We start from the raw sequence: 22,881 nt of genomic DNA on the forward strand, positions 1-22,881 counted from the left end.
AAGGCCAAAACAGATGCTCTAAGAACTGATTCATTAAAATCACACTGCTTTATGAAATCAGCTAAAAAGCATTTGTATATGCAGGTCTTCACTCTATAGTTCATGTAGAATCTCTGGAGGGAGAGAGAGAGAGATAGTGTTTTGAACGAATGAGTATTTCCCCTTCAATGGAATTAATGACTATAATTTAGAGACTACTGAGACAACCTATAAGTGCGTCACATTAGCTCCTTCCAAATGTGACATATGTCTCCACTCACTGTGCTGGCAAGGAGGGTAATTAAAAATAATTCCATGCCAATTCTGCATAATTTGTAGAGTTTCTATTTTTGAATGACAAAGAAAAATCAGACCTCCCATGAAGACAAGGCGCTGACATGCATTCATCAGTGTTGGTTTCACAGTGAAGCCCGGTGAAGCCAATAGGACACAAGCAGTGGTATCGATTAGACGCGTCAATGCATCTCCCACTATTTTGGCACGGGTTTGAAACACACTCGTCAACGTTAACATCACATCGCGGCCCTAGAAAAAGAAAAAAATATTTTAGTAAGACATTACCTACATTACATCTCAATAAGAGAAAGTCTTTTTTTTTTAAAGTGCTTACAAAAGCACAGATAAAACACATTGGAAAGGGATGTATAGGAATATGGACAACTGACTCTGCAGTTGGAGAAGCAGAATCAATTCTTGTTTCAAGTTTGGATTCAATTTTAATTTCTAACCTGAAAACTTCCATGCAAGTTTTTTTTTGTAGTAAACAAACAACCTAGACATTTAAAGGCTGAGTTTTCAGAACTCTGCAAAAACTCTTTGTGTGACTGCATTTTGGATCTCCGGAGACATCACTGCACATGCCCTGGGACACGATCCCATTTTTACACTGTATTGTTAGTTTGACAAAGTGAGAGGAATAAACTACGCTGGCTTTGTTTGTTTACTGCAATGAAGAAATATGCTGTATTTAATATTAATAGTTTTAGGTGGAGGTTTATGGCAGATTTATCCTGAGGGCTATTTATCCATAAATCCATAGTCAGTTTATGTCTTTTCATGGGATTTGTTGGTCTTAAAAAAATGTTTTATCATCCACTGGTACCCGTAGGATTATAGCCTTTGTCAAAACATATAATGATTTTATGGAAAACTGCAACAATTCATTATTTTCTATAGATCTCAAAGATGTATTTCACATCCAGGTCATACTGCTTACTGGGGTACTGTTTTTTTAATTACCTTTTATGAGACTGTATCATAACCTTGACCTTCGTCATGGCTATTTTGAACTCAAAAACAGAGAAAACTCTACAGTAGTCACAGTATTTATGAGGAATTCTGATGATTTGGAAGCTGAACAAGGACAGCTAACCTGGCAAACACAAATCCTGGCATCAGGTCTGCACATCCCTCAATCAAGATGAAGTGCAATTAATCGAAACCTTCAAATATCTTAAGCTCATAACTATAAATCTGTCCAGCATTCTTTACATTATTGTCAGCCAAATCATACACTGCTGCAAAACAACTTGCATGGTCCATTAAGAGACAAGTTCTGTTCCTAACAGCAGTGAGCATACTGTCCATAAGAAGCTGCCTCACCAGCATGACATGTTTTTCCTCTCTGGTCTCTTTAGTAACCTTTGATATAAAGTGATCACAGACTGACAGGGATGGTAAACATGAGCGTGCTGTTTATAGTTAACTGGCATTACATAAAAGGATTTTTGGGTTCTGTAGCACAAGTTTTTTTCACCTCAAATTACCTCTTGCTCACATATTATTTATCTGTTACTGACAACATACCTTGAATGTTTTTAATGAAAAGGCTTCACTAAGTAGCTTTAACTTGTGCCTCATGATTTAGTTTGACACTTCATTAATTATTACATAGAAGAACATGCTTTAGTTTCTTGCTGTCGTTAACTTTAATTATCAGTATCCTACTTCCACTAAATAGCAACTGAATCAAAGCATGAAACAGAAATATTATCCCCTCCTGGAAGTTTCAAACAAGTTCTAACCCTTAGCTTTCTACATTTGAACTTGTTCAAACAGTTATTTGACTTTAAGAGGATGAATAGGGGTTATGTGACTGTTGATACGACTAATGACTAGGAACAGAATCTATTGTTGTTTAATGCAGCATATAAATATATAGAGATCTTTTAAAGACAAGCATTTGAGATGCCGTGTAAAACATAAATAAAAACAGAATGCAATCATTTCCAACATTACTGACAGAGGTTTGACAAGGTAGTAATATTCTTTATACAGTCTTTAGAGATCCCCCTTTCACACCACTGTCCCAATTTGTTTGAAAGGAGTTGCTGGAAAGAATTTCAGACTGAACAGGTACTTACAAAAATCAACAAAGTTGACGAGTAAATTGAATATATTGCATTCGTACTATCTAAATTGGATATATATAAAAAGGATTAGCAAAATGTTACATTCTGTTTTAATTATGTATTACACAGGGTCCAAATGTTTTTGGGATCAGAGTTGTATTACCCCCCAACTGAAGTTTTATTCTGCCTTCGGAAAGTAAACAGGAATTAAAATGTTGGCTCAGTAAAATCCAAACTAGAGCTGAAAGTGCTATTTGATTCATCATTTATTCGATAAACAGAGAAAAAGAATCCCCAATAACTGTTTATTTTACTAAGCAAAAATACCAAACATCATTTTTTAGGGTCTTAGTCTGTCGGTCAAATGAAATCAACAACCTGAAGACATCAGCGTGAGCTCTTGGGAAATTCATTAACCCAAACAACTAATCAATCATCACTCAATCAACAGATTAATGGATAGTGAAAATGACTGTTAGCTGTTGCCCTAATCTGGACAATAATTCATAGTTAGATCTTGAGTCTAAATTCAGTAAGAAATTTTCTATATTGACTTAAAATATTGTTCATTAGAATGTACTGAAAAATGGCTATGTGTGAAACAGATTTTTTTTTGCATTGTGGGTGAATTGATTCTTTAAAAACATCTTACATAATAAAATGAATTTAATTAGTTAAAAAGTGTTTGAAAAAGAAGTGTGTCAAATAATAATTACATGATATAGATGACCCTGTAGTGCACTAAAAGAGTGACACATACTGCAACAATAGCTGGCCCCTTTAAAGTCCCTGAGAGGACTCAGTGAAGTGCAACATCGAACTAATGGAAAAGTGTGTCACATAATCCAAGCGCTGTATATCCTTACAGCTGTGACTACACAGTACCACATCTATGAAGGCAAAATCCTCCACATGAACTGCACTGCGCCAAATGTGCTGACTCAAAATGCTCAAAACAACTTATGTGTTCACTGTCCGTCAGCCGCATTTAAGACAAGTCTGAAGATTCACAAAGTAAGTCAGCTTTATTCAGAGAGTTGATGTTATTCATTATTTATGCACACCTCACAAAAATAGCAGCAAGATCACAGAAGAAATGAGGGGGAGGGGAGAGTTCAAGCTGTGAAGGAAACACCAAATAACAGAAACTGTCAAAATTAGTCTCCCTCCTGCCAACAAATCAGAACACAAGTTAGGAAAACACACTGATGACTGTTTGTAGTGGTCTAAATTATAGCATGTAATGCTTCTGAGATCCACAGAAGTGACTCGCTTTGCTGAAGAATTAAAAATTGATGAATGGGTTAGGGCTAATTCTACAATTAGACATTTTTGTGATGTTTTTGAGTTAAGTGGTAAAAAGATTATCAACGACCCCTAAAATATATTTGAGACTCCCAAGGATCAAGAGATAAAAAAAAATTAGGACTGATTTTTGGCAAGCATTTGGTTCACTTTTCATCTGTGTGCTAAAAACAAACAGGCTGACTACAGGAGCAAGAATTCACTTACTGTCTCGCCAATTGACAGTGAAAAAGAACAAGTAAACTATTTTCATTGTGCAAAAAAAAATCTTTCATGTTCTCTTGTTACTCCTTTCCTGTGCCAAACTGATAACGTCTTTCACTCATCTAAAATTTTATGACTGCAAAGGTTGAAAACAATTCCTGAACAGAAAATGAACTATGGTTAATGTAATACAAAAGCGTGTCGACGAGGGAAATGAAGAAATAACTGAAAAATGAAGCAAGGAAAATCTCTTACTCATTTTGTCCACGCATTTCTACGGCACTTTCCTTTCTTTGTCATATTATCCATAGACTGATGCTCCCATTATGGGTTTTGATGTTTTTGTTTAGGTTAGAAGTCATAAAATACTTGAGGTTCTGGGTCATCTAAAACATCAGAAGGACTGAGCTATTGACACCTGGAATTACACACTGAATATTTAATTCTACAGACTTGATGACAAGGATGTGAAAAACTTAAAACATTCTGACACTCACATAAAAAAAATATTAGTAATTATAGCTAGACTACAAAGTAGGTGGAGCACTGGACTGATTAGTAAGAAGAGGACATATAACCTGAAATCAAAAGAACTGAGGTTTCATTGTAATAAGTCCTTAGGAAGTACACTGACTGCTGAGACTGACACTTTGCTTTCAGAGAAAATAATTCTCATATTTTAAGTACTAAGCCCAAAAACACATATGCAAGTAATGTACTAAAACAAGAACTGCCTTGCTTCTTCAGCTGATACAATTAGTAAATTCAACTGAAATGTTTGCACACGCAGAACATGTTATTGTACTCACTTTAAATGAGCACAACTTCTCCAAAACAACAGATCTCTGCAGAGAACAAATATTATTCATCAAGTTCACCCAACAAAAGACTGAGTTTACTGAAGCCAAACAAACATTGCGGGGGCCAGAACATCATCATCCAACAATGTGCTGACTGAGGAAACTGCAACAATGTGCTGATTGTACTGTACTATCACTCAAGGGAACATGCTCCTTAATGATGGGTGAAGAAGAGAAAAGAGAAGGTGACGAATAGTGTGCTTAAACTGTGATTTATAAAAACACGATTACCCATTAATCATGTCCCCGTAAAGACTTCTGACCTCAGAACAGAACACAAGCCCTGTGTACAATCGGATAATATATTATTGGGATTGCAGAGCCTTTTAGGCAAAACATCTTAAATAAAAAACAGCTGCCAGCACCCTTGTTTGTCAGTTTGACACTGTGTATAAAAAGCATAATTTCACATGATTAACTCAAGTCTGTTATTGAATGAGTGATTCATATTGTTACCTAACATGAAGCACCAGTTTATTCTTAATGTCTTCCCCTCCTAAGGAGGGGGGTCATACTGATTTTTAGAAAGATAAAAAATAATGACAGAAGATAAAATGTGAATAAAAATGTGAATAAAACAATTCTCTGGCATCTTGTTTCAATTACTACTAAATGCTTGAACATGGCATGTTAAAAAATTGCATCACTTAGAAAGAAAGTTAATAGCTGTTATAAGAACCAGAAGATTTACTAAAAGAGAAGGAAAATATAAGTGCACTCACTGACTGAATTACTGACCAACAACCAACCAAAAACAAAATTCAATTTCAATTCATTATAGCTTAATCACTTTCAGGAAAATGAGTAGATACAGCATTAGACCGATGTATGAGCAAGCAGCTTCAGCTGTTCTACTCAAAATCAATGATGACATGTTGGATATGAAAAAAAAAAAAAAAAAGAAAAAATACCCATCGACTTCTCTAGTGGCTGATGCAAATAAAATGACAATCCCATCAAGTGACACAACTAGTTACAGAACTTCAGAAAGCACAATGCGATAAATTACCCTAGGATGGCATATTCACTATTAGACTAGAATAAAAAGACATTACACGCAGCCACAGTGTGGCCGTGAGCCTGTTTGTGTGTTTTGTGAAAAGTTGCGATGTTGTTATTCGCGTTACTAGAGCAAATATTTTGTATGAGTTCTAGTTGAGTTGAGCCAATCCAAACTGTATTCTGGCCGCTTGCTCTCTTGGGGAACTCTGTTTCCTCAGATGAGCTTAGAGCAACAGAAAAAGTAATGACTTGTACTATGCTGTGCGTAGGCCTAATAATAAAAGCTGCTTCTGTGGGAATTGGGCCATGCGTGTCAGGTTTGGCTCTCCAGAGAAGCAATACCTCAGAGACCCCCACCCCCACTCCTCCTCCCCCCCCTTTCTCAACTGGGGAAGGATAAATTGATGATACAGTGTGGAAGACAAATGAAATTAATCTTCCCAGTACCTGACGGGAATCGGCTTTAGATAGTGCACACACACATACGCACACACACAGGCGCTAAAATAGCTTGATATCTGTCTGAGTGGAAAATAAGACAAATGGACTGAGGTAAAACAACAATAGCATTCTAAGAATAAAGAACCTGATGAAATGAAATAAAGGCAACTAACAGACACTCAGACGTTTCCATCAGATATAACAGGTGACATGAATTTATCTCTTGTTAGCTTTGCTGAAAACCAGGCACTGTATCTTCTAGAGGCAGGCGGGCTAATTAAAATCAAGCATTGTGATGAACACTTTTACACTAAACCAGCTCTGTGTCAGAGTTGCCTCAGCAGCGTGCGGCTGTAGGGGTCAACGGTGAGCTTTTTAGTCTCTCCTATTGATCGTCATGTCACCTGAGGGCAAAAGAGCTACCTGAGTATCCAGGGCGACAGACACACTTGAAGCCCCCCGGCATGTTGATACAGATGCCCTCGTGTAGGCAAGGTGAAACTTCACACTCATTCACATCCAGGTCACACAGCGTTCCAAAATAACCAGGAGGGCAAATGCAGCGGAACCTAAGAAGGATGTGATAACACTCATCATTATTATCGTCATTAGGAAAGAAAGACCAGTTAAGACACAGTAATGATGACACACTCTTATGTTTATCTCTTACTGCAGCTTTTTCGGTAAATCACAATTCCTTACAAAAAAGACAGAGTGTGTGTGTTTGTGTGTTCCGGTCCCACCAAGACAAAATGCAAATTAAGACCCGTTTTTCATTCTCAAACTGACAGACAGCTTTTCACGCAAAAATTAATGATATGACAGCAATGAAGCCTCCCTGAGTGTAACTTCATTTGAACCATGTTTGAACACTTATTACAAAGGGGAAAAGCTTAACTCGTCCAATAATGCCGTTTACTCAATTCAAATCCCTCTCTGCAGCCATCGGTTAGATCTAATATCCCCTGACCACACACCTCAGAGGAGATGGTAGCGAGCGAGATAATAAGAAAACACGTCATTAGGCTCCTCTGGGCTAAAATCTCAACTACATCTTTTGATCAGTTTAACATAATTTTTCATCAGTAAACCAGTTACAGCATATCAGTTATCAGTAATATGCTAATCAGTATTTACTGTCATGTGAGACAGCAGTGCTGCCTCATTGCAAACCTTACAGATTGGACAGGTCGGAGACATCATTGCTGTAACAATTACCACATTTGGCGCTTGCTATTCTTTCTGTTCATAGTGTTTTAAGAAAAAGAGTCGATAAATATAAGACAGCGTGGGCTCAGTGATAACACTGAGGAGCCCGATTCATCTCCGCAGTAAAGAAGGACTTATTTGGCTTGTTGGGTCAGGGAGCTGGAGATACCGGCGTGTGCAGTGTTTGCGGTGGGCAGCGAGGTTAAAGCACACCTGATGTGAACTCCCTGGACTGTGCAATCAGGGAGAGCGCTCTGAGCAGGGCCAGGTCACATGGGAACAAAATCATGACGGGAGACAAACTGGAGACAAACCATTTAGGACTCAAATTGGCCCTGGGACTTCTCTACCCATCTGTCCGACTAAGCCTGGAAGCCCCGGGGCTCCCATTAAGCACAGCAGAGAGAAGCACCAGTGGAGTGAAGCCCAATCTAGATACATGATGTGTTCCTGCTGAATTCGCTCTCTGTCTTTAGAATAGCAGCTTATGTGTGTCAAGGATAAAGACAGGCTTGTTATATAAACCGGAACACTTTGAAGAGCAGCACCACAACCTTGTGTTGTTTTCTTCAGTGAATGGTTTTGTTCATTCGGCTTTCAAATCAAACTCAGGAAATTAATTCTGCCTGGCCTTTAATGATATGTGAAATTTTATAAAAGCACACAATGAATAAAAGCTAAGGTGCTTATATTCATACTCACTTGTTTACAAAGTCTTGACAAACACCAGTGTTGCGGCAAGGGTTTGAGGCACATTCATTGATGTCTTCCTCACAGTGAAGGCCAGAAAATCCCATCTTACATTCACAGCTGGAAAAGAAAAATCATTAATACTGATATTTTGTCTCACATGGAAAAAAAGAAGATTTATCTGTTTCCTACTGGCATATGCACAGATCAGAAAAAAAAATCATTAGAAGTTTAATGATATTAATTAAACATTGTATTTAATGTGACTGCACATGTAGGACAGAACATGTAAGGCTGAATTTTGACTTCAACTAAAATCAAAGCTGGCATGACTAGAGCAATTAAGGCAGATTTTTGGGAGACATTTAACAATTTGACCCCATTTTAACATGAAATTGTACATTGCTAAATCCATTAAAATATAAAAAAAGTGCATGATGTGAGACTCAGGCTATTAGCTTGGAGTAATGAAAATTATTTTCTACAATGAAAATTAATGTAACGGCCTGAAACCTGTACATGAATGATGGGTACTGGCACAGACACTGATTTACAAATGTTTAGAGTTCATCACTACAAAGCCTGACATTTTCTTGCCTCCTAAGAAATGAAATGCTGGTTTTGGCTAATGTTCTTTACCTGTAACTGTTGACCAGGTCCACACAGTCGCCCTGATTTTGGCATGGATTTGAACTACACTCATTGGTGTCAATTTCACACCAACTTCCTTCAAATCCTGAAAGATAGATGAGATGGTCATGGATCAGCAAGCCCCACTACATCCTGAAAACGTCAGGTCCGATGATAACAAAGGCCCCAGTGAATGCCATTTTAATGGAACTAGTAGCCCCTGTAGCATATCTCATCTTCCAGCTCTCAGCACTCTGTTTCTCCTTAGAGAGTGTGTAAGTCTAATAATACTTTAGTGCCACAGACAGATTGGTCTGAGGGTTAGTGGTTTGGGGTTTGGGAGGTGTGAGTCTGTGTGTGAGACTGTGCTTATGTGTCTATGTGTGTGTGTGAGAGAAAGCAAGCAAGTAGGGGGACATCTTGTTAAGTTAGGGTAAAAGGGAGAGGCTAAGCCCAAGAGCTCTTTTGCCCTTTTTCATTAGGGGGTTGAGGGGCAGGATGGCTAAGCAGATCAGCATGGATGTTTTGTTGTACTTCTGAAGGCAGCCTGGGAGCTTGTAATGTTCTGCCTGTCGGAGGTATTCCTCTGGTGCTCGGTCTCGATCTGGTCCAGGGTCTGGGTTTTCTGCTGATCAAGTCAAACTAAATGACTTAGCTTTATGAAATAAAAATTAGTGAATACATTTAAAAAAATAAACTCAAATAATGGTAATATAGAATAAAATTTGACAAAAAAAATCAAGTCTTAGAAGTGAATTTGAATCGCTACTGGACAATACTGTATATAATTGTGTTCTTAATTATTGTGATTAAATTACATTCATTAAGTTATCATATTATATTAAATGTAATATTCACCATTCCGAACAGTTTCTGAAGCAGCATTTAATGCGGTAAGTGCAATAATACACAGATTTTGCAGATTACATTTCCTCCACAATTCTACAACAAAACTCTGAGGTCAGACTTCCAAAGACTGCGACTGTCTTGTCCCTGCAGAGCCACATCTGTCACACACAATTCAAGTTGATACAAACACATAACAAAGTGTTAATAAAACCGACTTATAATGACTGTTATTATTGTTATAGTTACAGTATTTTCTTATCTCATAACATTCATTCCCACTGTATCAAGTTCAGTTTAATATATATTTGAACTATAAAGGATTCTGGCTCATGTAAGTATAAATGTATGTACACACTTGCATTCTAAAAAACAAAAATGTCTACACCTTCACAGCTTCATCCTGCAGTTTGCGTGTGTGTGTGTGTGTGTGTGTGTGTGTGCCCTAACCCTGGTCAAACAGACTCACAGACCTGCAGCTCGTTATACATCCACAACAGGCCGAGAGCAGAGAAGAGAAATATAGATGGCAACGTGACCTGTTACTTTTATGCTACCCTGACTTCACACACTGAGCACTGTTATCAGCAGGGCTACACATCCCCAGTCCAAAGTCTGACAGCAAGAAATATCCCAAACACAGCATATACTAAGAAAATAAGAAAATACAGGCAGAGAGCAGAGTCTCTAAATCCACTGCCACACATACATTTGAATGAGCTTACACGTTGCATATTAAGTCTTTAAGGTTAAACACTATGTAGTAACCTGTAACGACAATAACAACTTTATCTAATTTCAGTTGTTTCGAAATTTATTGTGAACCATAGATGGCAGGAAGTGATTGGCTAAAAATTTCTCAGTGCAGATAGATGCAGCAACTGCAAGCCATTATCTAAGGTTTTCTGTAGCTCAGCATCCTTGATTATCAGGTTTTTGAATTAAAAACAGCTGGACAGCCAAGTGGAGCTCTATAAGCAATTCTCACTGTGCATTATTTATTAGCTGAATAAACTATAGCATACAAAATATGTTTAAAATAAACTCTATACAACCATAGTGATGCAATAAAAAAAAGAAGTAAGACAGCAACAGTGACAGCTCTGTGCATCTTGGGATGTTAAGAATGAGTGGGAATCCATGAGACCACAGAGAGCACAGAGCATCTGGTGAATTATGGGACAGCACAGGTTTCCAAAGCTGGTCTGTCAGTCAAAGTGATGGTGGAACACCTCTGGGACTATTTCGAATGTCACCACAATGTAATGCATCTTCTGCCACTAGCAGTGACTGTAGGCTTTTCTTTGACCGAGCACAGAGAGGGATACCCAAGGCGCGTCCTCATATAGTCATTCCATCATCTGGCTGGGGCTGCAGTATGTGATCACTGCTCCTGCCAGTAATGTCTCCAAGGTGAAGAAATTGTGGGTAATCCACCGTGGATAGTGAACTAACTTTGATGGACATTTCAAATGAAATATAAGTGATATGCTTATTTTAATTGAATTCGGTTGCGACCGCTGCATTTCTGACTATAGTTTTCTTATCAAAGCTGTGGTCGGTCTGATGTGACAACTTCTCAGAGGAGCCTCATTTAAAATGATGTGCACCTTGTGTTATATAGATTATGGCCTTTGTGGTCTCATCTATGTTACCATACATCAAATCCCAGACTTCACTGAACGCTTAATGTATGTATGATTTTCACAATGAAATCAAACTGCATCATTATCATCATCATCCCAAGTTTTCTGCCTGTTCAGCTGCGTTTTGACACAAAACAGCACACAAATGTACCATCCCTCCAAGATTCATCCAAACTGGACCATGGTGTAATGATTGCATTTAAAACTTTGCCCACTATTCAATGGGAAAATGGGTGTATTTTTTAACACCAAGGACAAGATGTATAAATGATGTGTGCTGCGTACTGTACACTATTTCCCACACATAAACTGGTATAAAAACAAAATGTGAGCATTTCTCAAGCAGATAGATACAACTGGTGTTCTATAGCAATCTGAGAGTAATTTCACAAGGCGGAGACGAAATACAAGACAGAATTTGATAATAAAACATTCCGGTCAATTTTGCAGATTGCTGGTAAATAAACCCTTGAACGATGACAGTGACTAAGCTATCAATGCTGATGGTGATTTGCAGGTGATGAATTAATCCTATGGACACTGTAAACAGTAATTATTTCTTGCACGCAACGCATCACCATCAAAATCTGATGGGGCAGATTGCTATGAAATTCAGGGAGCACAACCAAACTCCTGAGAGCCTGAACACTTCTTATATTAATCTCCTCATGAGCTTTCATCTTGTGCTGCCCCCATGCCAAACTGTCAATTTATTTTATAATCACAATAAATATAAATAACTCTAAGTGGCCTGTCAGCAAAAACAGCATGTTCCTGTCTTTGACTGAGAAAGAACTTCCTCCTAATACAAGGGAATGGGATGAAACACTTCAGTCAAAATTATAGTACTGTTTGTGCTTGGCTTTACCTTTCATTGACATGAAAAATGTGCTGACAGAAAGAAAAAGGAAAAAGAATACGCACACAGTCATCCATCAATGGATCATTCATTAGAGCACTGCGGTACATTTTAGAATGGTACATTCCCATTACATAATTTCCATTAAATAAATACTGTATTTCCCCAAATAAAAACTATCATGAATGCCAAGGATGTGTTTAACATAAACAAATAAAGGCCATTCTCAGATTAAGGCAGGGGCAAAAAACAAAGGTGGATAAACTCCGATGCCTGTCAGGGAAACAGTACAAGTACATTTCCATCACTTTAATAAATTCAACAATATAAACATGCTTTTTTTCAACGCTGTCTCTCTGGGCTAATCATCTTAATTGTTAATGTTGTATTTCAGTCACTGCAGGTGTATGCGTGCCAATGCCCCAGCCAAACTATATTTTGTACAATAAAAAATGGTCTGCGATAGTAGCTTGCTTCCAATTAAAGTCTATGGGCTTCTGCAGTTGAGATAAATGAGGGCACCTGTCAATGTCTGAGTAACTGTCAGTTCCAAAAAGTCAGTACAATCTCAACACAAATGTATCACATCATCAATCTTGTGAACAAAAAACTCAATGTATGGGTAAAAGAGCTTAAGTTGGGGCAACTGGACTTCAGTTTAAAAGCGAAGATGTTTCACCTCACATCCAAAAGGCTTCTTCAGTTCTGATTAACTGCTTGGTATTAAACCAAGACAGTAGACCTGCCCAGCCAACATGTGACAACCTGTGACTGAGAAACTACACAGACATAACTAAATGTATGAAATTAAAAACAAATTTGATAGTAAAGCCAAATACCAAATTTGCAGTGACAGCTGCGTTTCACATGATCAAAGAATAAAGTATGCTGGTGAGTCCTTTACATGCACTGCACAAAAACTGGGTTACTTGAATAAATGAGTTAAGAATAGAAATCTCTTTGCATGTAAACACCAGCCACTGCAGCCAAATTACCCCACTGCTACACCTGGACCACCTCTTCAGCACTGCTAACGAAGGCACAAAATGATTAAACACTGAGTTTATTTAAAATGTGTTTACGGTACCGCTGTTACAGACCCAGGCCTATATTTATACATTATTTATAAATGCAGACACTAACCTCTTTCTCACAATGTCACACAAGTACTTAACCACAGCTACTCTCTGCTTTAAACAATGCTCACAGTGCTCACCTGATTTTTTTTGTTTTTTCACTTGTCTCAATCTGTTAAGTTTGCTTACAAATGGAACGCTCTTTATGCTTACTTGTACTTTAACTTTACTAGGTGTAACGTAAGTACACTGCTCAATGAGAGGTCTTTTGTTAATTAGACTGTTGTCAGCCAATGTTTGATGCTGTCTTAATCAATATTTCTGTTGAAATATCCAAGACCACCTGAACAAATGTATTAAAGCCACTGTCTACTTGTAAAAGCACACACAAAAAAAAATGAAAAGAGCCATATGGAACAGGCTGGGTGCAGGTGTGTTGTCTCGGAGGTCTGCGCTACAGACAGCTACCTCCATTAAAGGACCTGAAATAACAGAAATACCTGAGTTAGCTCCAGTTGAGTGCTTCTATTAAAACATCCACAATTTATAACCCTGTGAATGCACCTCTTCAATTACATGCTGTGCTCTTGGACAGAAAAAAAAGCTGTTAATGCTGTGAACTTTAAAGCTCCATTATGCAATTGTTTTAAAAAAATTATGATTAAATCAAAAGGCACTCGGCGACGTGAAAGAGTTGTGAATACTGCTTATACAACTAAGAATCAAGATCAACTGCTGCAACTGTAACCTTGCTGTTTTGGATTGCCTGTTCTGACGGTAATCAGCTTGTTTGCCATATGACGCATATGTCTTGGATGTCTTTGGAAGTTGGCAGAACAAACCAGGGATATAAGGCAAGCAAAGAGTGTGCTTGCTTTCAACAGATAACAAGTGAAAAAGACCTTCAAAGAAGATGCACATTTTGTTCTACTTCTACTGGATATTTAAGTAATAATATGCATTTGCTTGCTAACACATTCACCATAAGAAAATGAAATGTTAACACAGACTAATACTTGTTGCTGCTGAGTTTGTTTTTGAGAAAAAAACTGCTTAATGATCTAGTTCCTACAACTGAATACATCAACACTGAAAAAAGTTTTATATATGTCATACTGTATATCATTAGTAAAAGTGACAAACACTGGCTATGCTTAAGGGCATGGTTCCCACTGGGAAATGTGTGGGACATGCTTCTGCCAACTTTCAAAATTCCAGGTTTTTAAAATGTGAGTAAATCACTGTGTCCTCTCTTAAAAGTGTTCTCGACTGCCCAGCTGTCACAATCAAAATGAAAGATCACCCTGACTTGAAACAAATGCATATGCACTCAACTACTTTGCCTTTGGCTGCTCCCCTGTGCTTACAGCAATAAGCTCCATGGGATGTAGCGAGTGCTTTGGTTTTTTTTTGAGTTTTGCCTCTCAGGCTACATACAGGCAGCCTTTAGCCATTAGATTGGTGGAGCTTGCTGAAGCTCTACGTAGCCTGGCAGCTTTGCCAACAGCAACTTTAATCAGTGATGGAAAAATAAATAAAAGAAAATTAAACAGCCTCCCTTGACTTCACTGTGTCCGCCAACATCTGAAACTAAACTTATGCCCTTGGCTATGCTACACAAAGTCTATTCTGTCCACACTGTGGTCTGTCTACACAGATTTATATAGAGACCATTTGGGTATTTTTACCTGCTGTGAAGCAATCAGGGCTTAAACACCATTATGCTAGAAGCTACTGATGACTGAGAATTTCTATAAAGGGACAAGCTTTGATACCGCTATGTGCTCATTAAAGTTTTTTTTCTGCCCTTTTTGATGCAGCTGTTGTTCTGGCTGGAAACAGAGGTCTCAAAGCTAAAATGGAGGAAAAGAACCAACGTTTGCCCTCAGCTGTGGAATGTCACTAGCATGCTGAGACCTTTGCTTAGTGAAGGGGCATGGTCTCATACTGAGGCTGAGCAGCTGCAACAGTTTAATATTTTCTTGCCTCTTTTTCAGAATATTAGACACTACAGTACTTCTCCAAACAGAGCTGTGATTTACATGCTAGGAAATTTGATCAGAAGATCTGGCCACTGACTGCCGTGGTCATGATCTGTTAGTCTGTGAGAGATTTTATTTTGAAATATCTTTGATTTCAGTAATTGCCCTGTGGGAAGAAATGACTATTGTGGAGGCTTTCTGTCTGAGTGTATTATCTTAGTTATATTAAGCTTAACCAATCAGTAAAGATACAACACATTTTGTTTTATAGTTACAGTTTTTGTTAAATATAATCTCTTTGATCCTCACGCTGCTGTGTTCTGAGCAAGGACACAGCAGAAAGATTTTGAATGACACTTTCTTCCTTAAATACAGTTATTGCTATTAAACAGCTTATGAACTAATATTAAGCGAGATAGTAAATGTGGTTTGCATGAAACTTATTTATATGATCAAATACATAGAAGAGATAAGCTAAATATTGTAAATCTAGAATGGTGAGCTATAAAATCCAAAATATCCATTAAGTTCAGTTGATTGAGGGGATACCTTTAGTAATGTAAGCCCAAAGGTGCATTATGTTTAATATTATTATAATACAGTGCTGACAGAAGGAAAAGATCAGTGATATTTACTCATTTCTGCCAGAGCATCTGGTTTATAAATTGAAACACTTCTACTGTAAGTCATAAATCACATAGTCTACCTCTTCTATGAAGAAGAACAATTACTTAAAACGAAGGCAACGAGGGCAGACTTTTTCAACACATCTCTGGCAACACATGTCCCCCAACACATCATTTTCAATATCATATTAAGTATGTGTCAGTTCTCTTGTTGGCACAGCTTCACAGAAGCTCATTAACCAACTGTTTGGTAGGACACAATCTCAATCTTGTGGAAGGTGAAGGCTAGTGTAGCATGCCATGCAAATAAAGGGGTTTGTTCTCCATCTGGCCAGGAACACCTCTGGGGATATACTGAGCCATGGCGACCAAATGGTTTTTGCATGTAAAGGGACCACACAATGCCTCTGAATTAATTCACCGCACCATAAGAATCATATTTCTCCACTTCACGCAATAGACTAGAGGCAAAAAGATTGTTCCCCTTGTCATAGTTCACTTTTAACACTGAAATATGCCAGTTTGCCACAGTGAAAGCTGATAATGGGCACAGAAACATTAGAATACAATTGAAAATTACGAAACATATTATTAAGTCTGCAATTAATCTAAAACATTAATAGAGTTCTTTCTGTTATTAATATACTACAGTACAATACAAGACAGCTTAAGGTCTGGTTAAATACTTCAAACTATTGTATGCTTTAACTTGTGGTGGTAACTTCTGTTTATCCTAAAATGACATGGATCGACTAAGTGACAAACATTTACTATTTCTGAGATAAAACCACATCATAATTTCATAGCATTATGTAGTACTGTCTTAGAAAACTCTTGGACTGTCCTGTGTATTTCCATATCTGATACTAATTGTTGTTAAAAAATAGTTCAAACGTGTCATGGTTTGTATATTTTTGAGTACTGTAAACACAATTTGTGGAAATAGTATTGACTGTAACAGATATAATCTCTGCTCAAAAAAAAAAACATCCTTTTATTTGCGGGGCTGTGACCTCCTAGTTTGAAATATATTTTAACACCAGTTGCTTGTGGCTTCAACATCAAAGTCTTTGTCCATAACAGTTAAATAAAATCTTATTATTTGATCTGCGTGGACACACAACAAAGGTCATAGCAAAGGGTGTTGTAGCTAACATGTGCAAACACTTCAGTAAACTGAGCAAGGACACTCAAGCCCACAGAGTGTGTACAGCACTGAGAATGTGATGTAACTCTTGTTGTACTGTCATCTGCACTGAGTGATGTTATACGTGTTTGTTTCATTTGTTGTGGTTGTCTCCAGTAACCCTCACCCCAACCTCTACCCTAACTCTGCCATTTTCAGGTTGCTCTTCTATCAGGTTTGGCACTCCCTGCTGAGGATCCTCATTAAGTGGAAAGTGGAACATCTGTGCTGGTCAGGGAAGATGACTTAGGCCTCCTGGACAGAGCCACAGTGGAGCCTCACTGTTAGGAAGAACAAAAACTTCAGGAAACCTTTACAATGAAGGGAGCATAACTGCTTCCATTATATTTTCTTTTAAGACGATTTCTTAAGCTGGCTCTGGTTTTATTCTGGCCTCAAGGTTCTCACAGTCTACCTTTGTAGACAAAACTCAGCTCCATTGTGGCTGTGTTTTACAAATCCCTTTAATGCTACTCCCAGTAGGCATCTCCTAATGGTTGCCTTTTACTTTCTGTTGAACTGACGAATAGTAAAGTTGCCACATCACCTTTCTTTTGTGAAACTGATACAGTTTAGTGAAGTGTCTTGGGAAAACTATGACCACACACTTAGCTTTATATCACATTCAGCACAGCAAGTTTGAGAAAAAAATGATCATTAAACCCACTGTGAAAGTGCTTATCCTAAATAAAAGACCCGTGTCGACTGCTATCAGATTTTATTATATGACTGGTTACGAAAGGTTTGACAGTGACCATCCACTATCAGAGTATTACCATTGTCTCATGAGTATCTTCACATCAGAAACCAGTGTCTCTTCCATTAACAATGAGCCAGACATGAAGCCAGACTCTAAACACAACAGGAACACAGATGAAATCATATCTAAAGCTGAGAACCTTACCAACTTTCCAATCTGACAGAATTACCTTTTTGTTGTGCACAAATGTTTTAACTCAACATGTGAAAAATGGGGAGCAAAAACAAAAGTGTTGCATTCATATTTTTGTTGAGTGTGCCACTGGCATAGATGCCTTTCATAAGTTATCAACTCTAATATCTATTCTAACAAACTCTTATAAATGGCGGTTTAGTGGTTAGCAGGGTTACAGGTTCAAATCCTGGTCTCCCCTATGCCTGCGTTATTGTCCCTATGTGTGAGCGTGTGTGATTGTCTGTCATTGTGTGTTGTCCTGCAATTGACAGGGGACCAGTCCAGGGTGTACCCAGCCTATCGCCCGGTGTCACCTGGGACAGGCTCCAGGCCCCCCGCCACCCTGCACAGATAGAATGAATATAGAAGATAGATGGATGGATGGATGGATAACAATTTGTACTGAGCAAGACATTTGCAGTTCAAAATGTTTATGGACAAACTGCGTGAGGGCAACACAACACTACAATTCCTCAAATGTATCTTAATTCTTTTATATGTTTACACTATTATGTTACACAGCATTTCTAACCTGCTATTTCTTGACACCTATATGAAATTATCTCATGTTGGCCAATATACTGGTCCATCTTATCATCCATCTAACTCTAATATAAACATGAAAGTATAAATATGCATAAACCACTAGACTGATTGGTTGTTTCATCCCTGAACCACCATATCCCTCAACATCTCAACATTTAAATTGTTTAAATGATCCAAGGTGTCGTAATGTCAATCTTAGTGTCATACAGCAAAGACAGACAGCTTCATGCTTCAGCTGCACTTCAAAAATCCCTCAAACTGCAAAACACACCCCAAGTCTAGACAACTGATATATTCCATAATACATCCTCATTAACAGCACAAACCTTTGTCTACCCTAAGGCATGTTTTACCATAGTGCAGCTGCCATGACTGCCAACTGTGCCCACGTACAAGTGCACACAATACCTCTATTCAAATAAGCTCCAGTTAGAAGGCTTTTGAGCTGACCAATGATGGAGTGGTGCTATAATGTTTTCATTTCATTACTCAAGATTTGGTATCTAAAAGCAAAAGAGAGGTTTTGAATTTTAATGCAGAATGTGTGCTCATAAGCTTGAATTGTTGATTAAGTACATAGTGCTGCCGTACAGTATTTTGAGCCAATAACACAACCAAGGTCTGACAGAGTTGTGTACTCTCGTGTCATATTAACGCATCAAACCCCATCTTCTTAATTCAGTTCATTTTCTTACCCTGCCCTTCTACCATGCAGCATGCGAAATAGCACATAAGCATAACTAAATGCCATGGACAAAATAGCTAATTGGTGTTGACTTCATAACAAGTTAACCTTGATAATGTTTACTGTGCGGTGTCCATCTTGAGTGTGTGGGATGGGGATTTGTTTATGGCAGTAAATCTGGCAGACACAGGCAGACAAATTCTAATTTAATTAGACCTGGGAATAATGTAAGGCCTACACGATTTCCTTGACAAATAACCTACACTGAATGGTAAATAACAAGTCTGTAAAATTGTTGCACTGGAGTCAAGCCACTGGTTGTATAACAGCTCTGTGTTTGTTCAGTAGTAGCTGTGTAGGATGGATTTATGGTGAATAATAATGGAGAGTAGTGAGTCACAATGCTTGTGTGAAGTGAAAACGACCAAGCCCACGCAAAGCTCTTGATGTAATGTATGCAGCCAGCACCTAATTTCCTATTCCTCTCCAAGGAAGCCTTCTGAAACTAACCCAGTCACTCTATTTATATCTGGCAACATCTTTTCATCTCTGCGCTGATAGAGCCATTAGGTACAGCGCAACAGTATAGCATCTTAACCTGCTAAGCTTCAGTGTTAAAACAATGTATCATTTATGATTCCCAAACTATGAGGGTGCTTCCTAATAAACCTCCTAACAGGTCATTTCAACAAAGCAAGTGATTCAGTTTTCATTGCTCCATTATTAATGTGTTGCTTTTTTTCTAAATCTGCCACTTCTTGTAAAATGAATACAGATTGGAATGAAATGTGAATAAAATATAATTTCTTTCACGGTGAAAACTTGAACTTGACCTGAAATCAAGCTGACTACAGTCTTTTGTAAGAGATCAAACTGCCATTGTTTATTCACTATGTTTGCACAAGGTTTATTAAAGGTCCTGTGGCACATGCCTATACACAATGCACTAGAGGACAAGTAAAATCTGCTTTGCTTGCCGATTTATGAACATTCTTTTGACTGTAGGTATGTTCTTGACTAGCAAGGAACAAAATATACACTGCATTTAGATTATACATGTGAAACTGTGTGTTAATCTGTTGGGCTTTTAAAGTGTTGCCAGTAGTAGACGTTTAAAAAAAAATGGAGGTAAATCCACAATGTATTCAATCTGGAATTATGGTCCTGTAAAATCTTATCAGCTGATATGTACAGAATTAATTGGCATTTCATGTCAAATATTAGTCTGAAATAGTGTGCTTATTGTGTTTTAATAACAGTAGAAAAACTACAAAGTATCTGCAGTGAGCAAAACATGGTAAAGGCTGAGAGGCATTGTTAAAAAAAAACTTATCATTTGCCAAGGTGATGTGAGCTAATGGGTTTGCCCAGATGACTTGTTTGGACAGTTAACACGTGAAAAAATGGAAAATATGTAACAGCATTGTGCAAAGGTGAAAATTCTATTTAATCAGGAATTGATTGCAATGAAAAAGTGCTGATAATTGCACATTAGGCTAACAGAACTTAGTTAAAGAAAGAAAATTTATTAGTTTAATAAAACAAAAGGGTGGTTTTGATGATTTTAATCTGAGTCTTGGCTCAGACCTGCCAGGCAGTGTTTCTATAAATAATCATCACATCAGGGGGCAGTATGTAATGCATACACACTGGGGGTATAGCCCACTTTGTAGTATACTAGCAGCTGATTCAACCTGCACTGCACTCATGCAATACACTGAACATGTATTGCAAGCAATACAATGCCAACTTTCTGGCAAGCCAGATTTTCAGACAGAACATTTTACCACCCTCTTTAAACCATGGCCAGCCAGAGAGCAGATTCCAGCTACATGGATTATTCAATCCTCTTCTGATGGCAGTACAAAATAAATGTCATCATTTCTTGTATGAATCAATCACTGTTAGGAAAAAAGCATCTTATCGCAAAATCATCCGTGTAGAAAAACATCTACTGTTGTTTCTTTTTATTTCAGAGGCTTCAGAAGTACAGTTTAAGATATGATTCCTGTACACAAATACATTTATTTTCTGTAGAGATTTGAGAGAGGATACAGCTGATGCATGTCATCTTTGCTAGAACCTTTTGATCTATGATGTACATGCTTAACTAGTGATTTCTGAATGTGATTTAAAATTTCTAAATTATATCGTCGTTTTTGCTATTTTCTGAGTATGTTGCAGACTGTCTACATACAGCAACCTATTGAACAAAATGGTGTAGTTACACCAAGTTACAAAGTGGGTTAAAGGAGAAAAAAACACTATTAGAATGAGGCGGTATATGTTCACTCACCAGCTGGGCATCTGCAGGAGGCTGTTCCATTGGAGCGTGTCAGGCAGGTGGAGTTGTTCAGGCAGGGACTGTGGAGGAGGTCGCAGGGGTCATAAGGCTGGTTGCACAAGGGGCCACTGAAGAAGGGGGGACAGGTGCAGGAGAACTCCCCTGGTATGTCTGACTCCTGACACTGAGCTCCATTTAGACAGGGCCCAGAATCACACTCATTCACATCCTCTGCACAGTCCACACCTGTCCACCCTGGTGAGCACAAACACCTGGGATGCACCAGAGATGAGACAAGGAACTATCATTTTAGAATGAATTAAAATAATTCCTAAATAATTAAACACTTGCAACTTTGGAAGTTTTCTAGGGGTAAAGGGTTCTCTCTGGGACAATGTGCTAAAAATGGATATAACAGAAGTACTGTGTGCTGCAAATAGACTACCACATATACTTTTTCAAATTCAAATGATCCACAGGATGCATTTTTCTGCAAGCAAGTATACAGTTATACACTACATGTACTGGCACTGCATCCCTGGATCTCTGTGTGTGACCATGCAAGGAATTTACAGGTTAATTGAACTACAGGTCAGAGCAGCTTGTTATTCCGGACAGCTGAATGTAGAACACGAGAGGTTAGCGCACTGAGTCAGGATCGGATGGAAATGTATGCATGCAAGAAAGGGAGAGAAAGAGAGAGAGAGAGAGATGGGGATGGAAAACCAGAGAGAGAACAAGAGTGTGTGCAATTCTGAAGTATCTGCTCTTAAGGCATGTGAATATTCCACTTGGTGGCAGTGAGCACCCGAGCACTACCAACCACTCCACCTTGCATTCCTTTTCATCCTCCAACTTTTCCACCTGAAGCAGTTTTACGTCTCCCCAGCGAGCAGGGAGGCATTAGCTGAAGCAGATACACCAGCTTTTTCCTCCAATGAGTCACAGATCCCCGGAAACCTTTTCATGCTGTGAGCCATTGATTGACTCATTTGTTTTACCTGCCATCTGCAATTCATTATCTCCACTGCCAGTGGAAGGACATATTGCTATCTCTGAACTGCTTCTTTTTCTGCATTTATTAAGCGACTGATGCACCTCACGAGGACAGCGCCCTCGAACCAGCTCGCACACCTACTTGTAGCTGTTGAGAAGATCTGTGCAGGTGGCGTTGTTTTTGCAGGGCTGCGATAAACATTCATCAATTTCTTGTTGGCAGAACTCCCCCTCCCAGCCAGAGTGACACACACACTCATAACTCTGCAATATTAGAAAAGAAAACACTACTAGATTGACACTGAAATATACTTATAAAATAAAATAACATAAACATCTTGGTAGCCCAGTCAGGGCTTAGTATTTATATAATATCAATACACACCATTAAAATTGAACTAAAAGGCTTTGTATATACATACGGAAGCTGTTAATTAAGCTGTTATGGAGCCGTCGGAGGGCATTCTTGCTTATTTATACCTGATACATTTTAGTAAACAAACAGTGCAATGCTTAATATACT

At 38.2% G+C, this 22,881-nt stretch overlaps 1 protein-coding gene across 4 annotated transcripts in view; it reads right to left on the reverse strand.

The window, feature by feature from the left end:
- The window catches only part of eys (eyes shut homolog), a 157,291-nt gene that overhangs the window by 76,096 nt on the left and 58,314 nt on the right, over positions 1-22,881 (reverse strand). For all 4 annotated transcript variants that reach the window (XM_046400985.1, XM_046400986.1, XM_046400984.1 and 1 more), the window contains 6 exons: positions 22,501-22,622; positions 21,375-21,634; positions 8,702-8,798; positions 8,075-8,182; positions 6,587-6,732; positions 354-525 (listed from right to left, as the gene is read on the reverse strand). In XM_046400985.1, the coding sequence (XP_046256941.1) occupies positions 354-525; positions 6,587-6,732; positions 8,075-8,182; positions 8,702-8,798; positions 21,375-21,634; positions 22,501-22,622 (905 nt within the window). The remainder of the gene's footprint in view (positions 1-353; positions 526-6,586; positions 6,733-8,074; positions 8,183-8,701; positions 8,799-21,374; positions 21,635-22,500; positions 22,623-22,881) is intronic.

The sequence above is a fragment of the Scatophagus argus genome, chromosome 10 (assembly GCF_020382885.2).
Source record: "Scatophagus argus isolate fScaArg1 chromosome 10, fScaArg1.pri, whole genome shotgun sequence".
In the NCBI taxonomy this organism is placed as follows: domain Eukaryota; kingdom Metazoa; phylum Chordata; class Actinopteri; family Scatophagidae; genus Scatophagus; species Scatophagus argus.